At 33.0% G+C, this 10,177-nt stretch overlaps 1 protein-coding gene across 1 annotated transcript; it reads right to left on the bottom strand.

The window, feature by feature from the left end:
• Positions 1 to 247: 247 nt before the first annotated feature.
• On the bottom strand, positions 248 to 2,549 carry LOC139854463 (uncharacterized). Its single transcript, XM_071843767.1, has 2 exons — positions 2,495 to 2,549; positions 248 to 1,053 (listed from the first exon to the last, which is right to left on the bottom strand). Exons 1-2 carry the CDS (start codon positions 2,547 to 2,549, stop codon positions 248 to 250), a joined length of 861 nt encoding a protein of 286 aa, XP_071699868.1.
• Positions 2,550 to 10,177: the final 7,628 nt, after the last annotated feature.

Genomic DNA, 10,177 nt, shown 5'->3' with positions numbered 1-10,177 from the left:
ATACATTATTATATTTAACTAGTTTTACTTGATTATTAAAATTTAATCATAAAAAAAAATATTTATCGTCAACAAAATATGAAACACGAGATATTCGTAAAAATCATGATTTATCAACAATTACACACAACATGCAATATTACAATATATGTTGAATATGTTGTGACATTTTTTTTCTTTAAATGTATTCAAATAGGGATTGTTCGTTGCTGTAGGATGTAGTACTTCGGAATTTTTCCTTAATAATCTACTCGGCAAAACGCTTACAAGGGTCGACACTTCCACCTCCGCCACTACCGCCACTACCGCCACTACCACCACCAGTGCCTCCACCACCGCTGCCACTTGAACCGCCTCCCGCACCTCCACCCGCACCGCCACCCGCACCGCCTCCTGCACCTCCTCCCGCACCGCCTCCTGCACCACCTCCAGCACCTCCATCAGCACCACCTCCAGCACCTGCACCTCCACCGGTACCTCCACCCTTGCCGTCTCCTGCACCGCCACCCGCGCCACCTCCGGCACCACTGTCAGCGCCACCACCCTTTCCGCCTCCCGCACCTCCACCCTTGCCATCTCCAGCACCTCCACCCTTTCCGTCTCCTGCATCTCCACCCTTTCCGTCCCCTGCACCTCCACCTGCACCACCACCTGCACCTCCGCTTGCACCGCCAGCCGCACTTCCACTTCCTCCACCTCCCGCACCTCCACCTTTGCCGCCTCCCGTACCCCCTCCTGCAGCGCCTCCTCCACCAGCACCTCCACCTGCACCACCACCTGCTCCGCCTCCTGCGCCACCACCTCCGGCACCACCACCTCCGGCACCACCACCACCTGCTCCACCACCTTTTCCCGAAGGTGGTGTCTTGATACAATCCTTGTTGTAGTAGCAAAAGCAACTTTCCTTATTTTCAAATTTGTGACAAGCGCCATGGTACGCTTTTTCCCAGTCAATGCACTTTTTGTCACATTGCTTGTTGTCACATTTCCCTGAATATGTCTTGCTCGTTCTTTCACATAATTTTAGACCTGGAGCCCCCTGTGCTTTTATTTCTGTTCACATATACAAAACGGAGATAAGTTAAATGCCATAAACTTATAAAATAGTTGATTGTCGTATGTCTTATTACTGAAAATAATTTTATACCTACCAATTCATCATAATAGATCATCTAATATGCTAGGAAAGTTAAAAATATTATCTATAAAAATTCTTTTTTCAAAGCATGTTCCAGATAATTAAGTACGGAGTACTATTTGTGTTGGAGTATTTCCTTTGATGTCACAACGTTCTGTTAATCTACTTATCCCAAGTTAAATGGATCACGAGGCAGCATTATCTATTTATTTATCGATTTTATTAATTACTGATGGTAATAATAGCCGTCCCCGCAGCTTTGGCTCAGTGGACATGTGGTGGTGCCTAGCACCCCCGGGCTAGAGGTCTCAGGTTCGAGCCTCGTCACCTACAAATGATATTATTTGAAAGAAATTCCTTGAGGATGGCCCAAAGGGAAGGTTTTACCGACCCGCTCCGGGACTAAGGTCCGGCCCGCCTGCCCCGTATGGGATGGTTTAAGGGTTGGATCCCCTGAGTGTGGTTCGGGTTTCCTGCCCGAACGCGTGTGTGTGTGCAAATGATGACTAGGCTTCGGTCCGAACTGATGCAAGCTTCCCGTTCAAAAAAAAATAATAATAGCCAAAGCCCCCTTGCCATCTTGTTTCCAATCCCTGTCGTTTTGACCATTGTGCTTGACCTACCCACTTGCAATAATGAGAGTCACCTCACTTGCAATAGATTGGGCCCAGCAAAATGGGCTGACCCATTACTAGTTTTTAAAAAATAAATAATAATGTTAATAAAAATAAGTAAAAGAAAAGTAAGAAAAACACTATGACTGCGTTTGATAATACTGAATGATTTAACGTTGAATGATTCATAATTTGAATAAATCAGAGTTTCTGAATAAATTTTGTTTTGAATGAAAATAAATTGTTTGATAATCATTTAAATGAACGATATGAAACGGTTAAAATCACCTTATTAATATGTTAGACGAATAAAAATTTCAATAAACTTGTTTGTTAAATGTTATGAATATGATTTGAGGAGTATTTTACAAAAGATTTATGTGTTTAATGATTAAGAAAGTGTTTTAACTCTGAATGGTTCAGCACTGAATGTTGAACCATTCAACATTATATGTCATTCAGATATCAGAAACAAACACGCTCAATGCTGAATGATTCAACATTCAATGCTAAACCATTCAGTTAAGAGGTAAACAAACGCACCTTAACTACACCACCTATACTATCTAACACAAACAAACTACCACCGAAAGAGAATGCCAAAACATAAGTTGATCAAAACCTCGACTCAATTTCACTTCGTCTAGGCACCAATTACTAGTTTCGATTCACTCACATATATTATATATACATTATATAATTATATATTATATACATAATACATATACATATTTACACACACCTGTGACTACATTCACAAAAAGGAACAAAAGGATCGCAACTAAACTTTTGGCCATTTTGGATTCGGTGTGAGATGAATGAATAATTAAATTAAGATAGCAATGGGAAGTATTTATAGGTGAAAGAAAGAAGGTCCCATAAAATGGTTATTAGAGCAAAGACGATTAAATGAAAGACAAATCTATATAAGGCTGATTATCTGAATTTAGAATAGTGATAACTTTCAATATGATTAAAACATATTGCATCCCAAAACTTGATATTTACACCACGTGTCTCTATATTTTTATAATAAAAAAAAAGTTTAAAAGTTTTACTAAAAACATGTAGGATAGGTTCAATTACAGCAATATAGTATATTTTCTGATTAAATAGAAAAGATAAAGTTAAAAAATAATTAGTGAAAAATGTGACATTAATTAGAAAAACGGAAAATTCTAATAACAAGTTTTAGAATAACGATGCAGGCTTGTTTGAGTGGCCACTGAGTTGAACGATGAAGCACACCACTTGGGTTCGAATCTTGGCAAAGCAATTTCGTTTAAAAGGGGAGTGTGTCCAGAGAGTGCGTCTTGTGCGCAATTCACCCGGTACCAAGTCTCGCGCTCATGGGGCTTGATTACCCGAGGTTTACCCTCTACGAGGAAGTCAATGTACTCGTTCATAGAGGGGTTTCTCGCTAATTGAAAACAAAAAAGTTTTAGGATTGTCTTTAATAAATAATTGGTGCAACTAAAGGTGTTACATTATATTGGTTATTGGTGGTTACTTCTAAAAGGTGGATGGTTTATTCGATTGTAACAAATTTTTTTTTAATGGATCGTATCTCGGTTTAAAAAGGAGAAAATAGAATGGTTAGAGTGGTTAACCAATCCTTTTAAATATTGTATCGAGTGATTTAATGTAGTAATTCATCTATATAGTTGCGTTCTTAGCAATGAATCCATGTAATAATTCATATTTAGCCTCCAGAATCAAATAACTGGAGCTATAGTTCGTGTTGTATGGGTCGGGCTTCTTGCTTGACCCCTTTTTCGGGTTTATAATATTTTTTGCTTTTAAAAAAAATATAAAAAATGTGAATGCCCTAAATTTCTTAATAACAATCTTAAAGATTATCATTAAGTTAATCCTTAAAAGATATGTTAAAGAATGAATAATACTTGATGTTCATTGTAGATTTTAATCTCAACCTATTATAGAATGATCACTAAAAACTCAAAGTGCTTTGTTCTTGAATTTTTTTTAGCGTAATGACATATAAAGGAATGGGAAAATAAGGTTAAAAAAGATTGTAATATAAAATATTATATATGTATTCTCGAGTTGAAAAAAGTAGTAGATTTCCTTTTCATTTCCGCCCAAATATAAACGAAAGTTTTGTTAGAATAAAACTAGTGTATTCTTTTTCCTAATCCTTATGTATCCTTTCCTTTCTACTTGAAAAAAAATTTTGAGAATGAAAACTAATTTTATATCAATTCATTTTTTTTTTCCTTTTCACCCATAAAAAAAAGTCGAGAATGTCATTAATAACATCGTACTATCAGCAACTTCACTGCATTCTTGAGTGCTTTTTTATGGGCGAGAGGAAAAGGAAACGCACTGATTATCCAACTTATATTGTAATGTAATTTGTGGGATACATCTACCTCTTTCTAGTTATGAAAAGTAGTTAACAGTTGATGGCTTGTACAGATTTACGAGTAGGTAAGTATTCTTTTAGTTATTAGAGTTAAAAAATAGAAAATAGTATTCGCCTAACTTACTGATTTTCGAACACAAAAGATTAGAGGCTCAAATCTACCATTCTCATTTAGTTACCGTATCCATGTTTCAGCTATTAAAATGAATGGTGTAGTAAAAAAATGACGTGTTAAAAATATATATTTTGTGATTTGAATTGTTTCAAGTAATTTAATTTCTTTACTAGTGAAATGACCCGTGCAATCACGGGTTTGTTTAAATAAAACAGTTTAACGATATGTTTTATGTATTAAGTGAACGTAAATGCTAAAGTCATTTAGTTTAATGACCCGTGTAACCACATATCCCGACTAAGAAACTTGTCATTGTTTTTACAAATATATTGACGAAACGTGATTTATAGTATCCGTAGTTTATCAATTAAACAATAAAAAAAATTTCAGCCAGCTAAAGATATATAAAGATAACTAATAGTGATCACATTATGTATTCTCACCTTATAATAGCTTTATACCTTTGAGGATTAGATGATTAGCATGTATTGATTATGCTAGTCAATATCATAGTACATAGCTCGGAGAAGAAGAAAAAAAGCAAGCATGAATAATTGTCGCTAAAAAAATTAGGGTATAAAGACGTATCACATTAAGGTTGAATAAATGAGAAAATATGATGAGTTTATATGTTTAAGATGGGCTCATATGATATAATCATATTTAAGTGGGTAAATATATTATTATTAAAGTTAAGAATTTGTTGTTAATGTTAATTACATCATCAAGATTGCTTAGATTTTTTTTTTTTTTTTGATTTTTTGTTAACAAAGGAAATAGCCTAATAATGACATCATTATTATAGGATTTTAATAGAAACTATAGATAGATAGATTGATAGATTGCATTGCCAACTTTAATTAAGCTATGATACTAAAAATTTGTTACAAAACGTTTCCCTCTAATTTCCCGTCTTTGTTTTTATCTTCATATAAAATATAAATAAATAAATAGATGACCATATAGTTGAAGCTATTCTTCAGAAAATTGATATAATTATTTTTTAGCTTCACCACCTCAAAATGGCCAAAAATTTGATTGCTTTATCTGTAATTTTTCTGCTACTCTTCAATCTTGCAATCCCTTAATCAAATTTATTTATGAACCTTTCATTCATTCTATAAATAATTACCCTTATCTATCAATTTACACAGTAAATGACCTTTTTCTTTTAATATTTTAATTAAATGGTTTATCATGAATCATGATATTTGGAGTCTAGCCCATGTGTTTTGTTACATAAATAAGATTAATGCAATCTTAAATCTGGTTTAGAGTTTATATAATGCTTTTCTCTAAGATTGCCACCAAACTTAATATAGTGATAGTTTGATTACAATTGGTTTAATTATGTTATAAGTTCTAACTTAAGGTGATTGAGTGGAGGTACTTTAGTTTAAGTTAGATAAGGATCAAAGGACGTGAAGTATAATGCTTGTTGTAATGTTATTGAGCTTGTGCGTAACGTTGTTGCTTTAAAGGCCTCCATATATCTAGTATTTTATATCGTATTATACGGTATGCACCAAGTCTTTGTCTAGTTGTAAATAGTATACAAATTATACAGAGTATCAATTTACACTAACCAAATACGTATTTGGGACATATTGTATACAGTATATGCTATGTATGCTACTCTGGTATTGATGAGGGGTTTATGTTGCCAAGATGGAAAGTAGAAGGGCCAGAGTCAGTTTTGTCATAAATTCATAAAGTATATAAGGATGTGATCTCACAATAAAGAAATACGGAGTAGACTTAAATCTTCTTTTTATTTCTGTCCAGTGACTAAACGTGTTTTGTATGTTCATTCAGTTGTATTTACTATTTGATTATGTATTCTGCTAAAGCTGATTCAATTCATCCTAGAATGTTCTTGAAAGATTTCTGATATAGTCAATTGAAGTAATCTTATGAATTTGTTGTTATTACCAATCTATTTGTAAAATGTTAGCCCTATGCTTCTTGATTCAATATTTATGTTCGACGTCTCAATTCGTGTGCTAGGGTTTCTTCATCTCAGACTGTAATTGAAGGGGTTTTTTTTAATCTCTGATCGGGTTCGACAAAGACTGTGGTTTGGTATGGCTTAATCTGTTCTTTTTCTCGTTCTTTTTTTTGTTTTGTTTTTGGTAAGCGAGGAAACCCTGCTATGAACTAGCACGCTCCCCGGTAGAAGGTAAAACCTCCCTTTTTGAACAATTTGGCATAGCCAAGAATTGAACCCGGGTGGCGTGCTTCATTGGGCAACTCGGTGGCCACTCAGGTGTAAAGAGTTAGTTCATGTACTATTACTGTTAACTTCTTGATAGTTACAGTTTTGATTAAAACCCTAATTATTTGATTTATTGTTTTGGGGCTCATCACCTAATCTGATTAACAGGGTGAGATCGTTCTTTTGTTTGTTCTTTACATGTTGTCTTATGAGATTATGTGTAAGGTGATTATACTTGACCTACCAACCAAATTGATGTGGAATCCTGTCACTGGTCAATGGTCATATAATTCATTGATTAAGTCGTCTTACCAGTTGTTAAACACTATTGATTGTTATATTCAACTGGTATATAGTGTGTCGTTGTTGTTCTTATATGGTCAATTTGATTGCTGTTGTGTTGACTTTTGTGTGTTAATAAGTTTTTTATGTTCAATGGCAAATTGTCTGCGTACATCTTTTCTTGCATTTGCATTTGTTTGTTGCTGCTTATATAGGTTTATACTGATTGTTTATTTATAAATTAAAAAAAAAAAAAAAAAAAAAAAAAAAAAAAAAAAAACTTTTATAATTAACTCTTGTCCAGCTCTTGATATGAATTCTTGAAATTTGATGAAGCATAGGTTGATTTATAGTTCTTGATCATTACTGTATGAGTTTGTGGTTCAATGCTAAATTGATTACTGCAATATGTGTAATGAAGTGCCGTTAGGAAAAAAAAAAAATTGTGTAATGAAGTTGGTTAATCTTTGGTCCAGACTGTAGTCTTACAAACTTTTGTATATATGGGTCAGTGGACTGATGCATGCTATATTTTTTATTAAATTCTTAGTCTCATGTATTGTGTTCTTAAAATTTAAGGTGAATGCTCGAGAATTGGGTACATGGAATTTTAGAGTAGATATTGATTCATCCTCATCTAGCGATTTCTGAGTCGGATGTTGAATCTGAATTGGGGTCACATATAAATTTGGATGAAAAAGATAAGTATGAAAACAAGGTGGATGAGAGGGAAACTGTAGTTCCAATTGTTAATGAACATCATTTGGACAGTAATCATGTGATGTTGGGGGACAGTAGAAGATCAGTCGCAAGGAGAGTCGGATATAAGTCGTCCTCTTGGTTTGAGAACTTTAAGACTCCTCAAAAGAATGGAGAGGGATCATTTTCGTCAAAAGGGAGATGTTTTTGGCAAATGATAAATAGGTCAACAAAGATGTGCATGGTATATCGATTGATAAGGAAGTGTCTAAACTTGTTGGTGATAGATTTGGATTTAAATGGATCGAAGCAACGGATAAAACAAGTTTGGGTTAAAGAGTTGTGTTTCAAGAAGATTGTTTTGGGTATTTAAGAAACGAAGAGTGTAGTTGTTTCGAGTAAAGAATGCGTGAGCAAATTATTCTTTCGATTTTGCTTGTAGGTTGGAGTTGTTTCGAGCAAAGAATATGTGAAGAAGTATGCAAGCATCTAAGTTATATATACACACTATATATCACGAATAAACAGTCTGTATGCAACAATACAATATCTGCAAACTATGTATTAACCAGACTGCAAAAAGGGTCATTATTGCATTTTTTAAAACTGAGTTACTAATTTAACAATGACAATGATGAGTAACTGACTATAAAATTAGGTGTCAAGATGATTTATACAATTGGAGAATAAGAAAATGTGAAAATCTGATATTCCAATTATCAGGATTAGTAACAATGCTTTGTACAAATGAATATACTTGGAGGTAAGTTGTTCAAAGAAAAGAGTTTTCTATACAAATCACCATATTCACATATATCAATAGTTTAAGAAACAGGGTCTTCTAGTTTTTTAATTTTTATGAGTTTCTCAAAGGGCACAAAAGCGTTATTTTCCCAGACTATAGCATCACCACGCCACCGCAAATCAAGAAGTTAACATCCTTTTTTTAACTGAAATTCTTGACTACATAGCATCTCTTAATAACACACTTTTAAAATTCCAGCAGCTCATTTTCTTAGACTATACACAATTTGTTGCATTGCTTGACCTGCAACTTATAAAAAATACTCTTAAATGTAACACGACATCAGTTAGTTATATGGGTTTAACCTATCATTATTAAACATTACTACGCCAGCCTTCTAATACCTAAACACAAATCACAAATGAACGGATTAAATTACACTACTGGATCACATAAACGGGGAGAGAAAAGTCAAATTTATACAACACATAACTTTAAAAGTTCCGTACTTTAACACAACATATTTTACTATTGAAAGCATAGTATATAATGTGAATGTTCTGTTGTAAATAACAGAACGTCACATTCATTATAAGGAGCTTCGTAAGTAGCAAATGTCATGCTTGTAATTCTATCGAAAAAATTAAGTTAACACCTAAACTCAAATATTCACTGTCAGCCCAATATTTTAAGTATTTCAAGAACAGTGTGCAAATAAGATGAAGTAGCCTGTAATATAAGATAAGCATATTCCTAGAAATATAAATTTAAACAGAATAGATCTTGAGCCTCACCTTGCACCCAAATATCAAACAGCCGTCCTCAACATTATAAGATCTTAATGTTCCAAGTTCGATAGCCACAACCGTGTTTAAGTGTTCGCTTGAGCTGCGATAATGACTTACACAGAAAAAAGAAAAAGAAACACCATGCAAAGTTTTTCACTAGTAGAGTAACCATAATGAAGATTAATACACACACACGAAAAAGCAGATAGAATCTAATAAAGTTTGAAACCCTACATAATAAGTGATTTACCTTTTCGAGCATAAGGTTGAAGGATCATGAACAAACATGTTTCATTTAAACTAAAAAAATATGTAAACAAAATATACTTAACCTTCAAATGAATTTAACAAGTATTTGATCACACGCTTTGCGGCGTTTGAGAAGCATTTTGTTGTAAGTAAGTATATATTTTCGAGTAAAATACTTTAAAGCTAATAAGTCAAACATAATTCAAAAACGGAAGTCAATTCATGAGGCCAAACACACCTACTTTTTCTTTTGAAAGAAAGTTAGAATTAGTTTTTAAATATTGTAAAAAGGTTAACGAACTAATTATAAAAGTAGTAGAATTTAATATTTGTCTTGTAGCAAATATTTAATATGTGTCTTCTAGCAAAATTTTAATGTGTCCTTTTAAAGAATTTTAGAATGCATATTAAAATATTAATAAGTTAAAGGGTAAAAAGCATAACAAATGTGTACAATATAATAAAAGTGATTAAAAATAATAATAAAAGGAGGGACCGAGGTCTCGAACCGGGTCCTTCAGTTCAAAAACACGCACATCAAAATACTAGTGAAACAGTTTAATGATATGTTTTAGGTATTAACTGAACGTAAATGTTAAAATTATTTAGTTTAATGACTCGTGAAACCACATAGTCCGACTAAGAAACTCGTCAGCTGAACATTTCATCAAACACCTAAAATGCATATTAAACAATCTGCATCCAATCATAAGAGATAATATTGGTTGTCATTTTATTTTAAAAGTGTAAATTATTATATAAATTTAGAATTGATTTCCTTCTGCCTAGCTTTCATGCATTCTCGTACTCAATTCAAAATAATTAATTAAAATAATTTAATTTTAATAGTTAAAATAATTATTAATAAGATTTAATAATAATAATAATTAATTAATAAGATTTAATTTTAATTTAAAATTATTTAGATTAATGACATCACCCACCA

This window comes from Rutidosis leptorrhynchoides, chromosome 1, assembly GCF_046630445.1.
Source record: "Rutidosis leptorrhynchoides isolate AG116_Rl617_1_P2 chromosome 1, CSIRO_AGI_Rlap_v1, whole genome shotgun sequence".
Taxonomy (NCBI): domain Eukaryota; kingdom Viridiplantae; phylum Streptophyta; class Magnoliopsida; order Asterales; family Asteraceae; genus Rutidosis; species Rutidosis leptorrhynchoides.
Note: the sequence above shows the minus strand (reverse complement) of the source record. Positions and strands in the feature narration are given on the sequence as shown.

What these genes read in the sequence shown, in the direction of transcription:
- LOC139854463 (XM_071843767.1), bottom strand. Translation starts at nt 2,549, where the DNA reads ATGGCCAAAAGTTTAGTTGCGATCCTTTTGTTCCTTTTTGTGAATGTA. An exon ending in TTTTGTGAATGTAGTCACAG is followed by an intron (nt 1,054 to 2,494) that starts GTGTGTGTAAAT and finishes ATATGTGAACAG; the next exon opens with AAATAAAAGCACAGGGGGCT.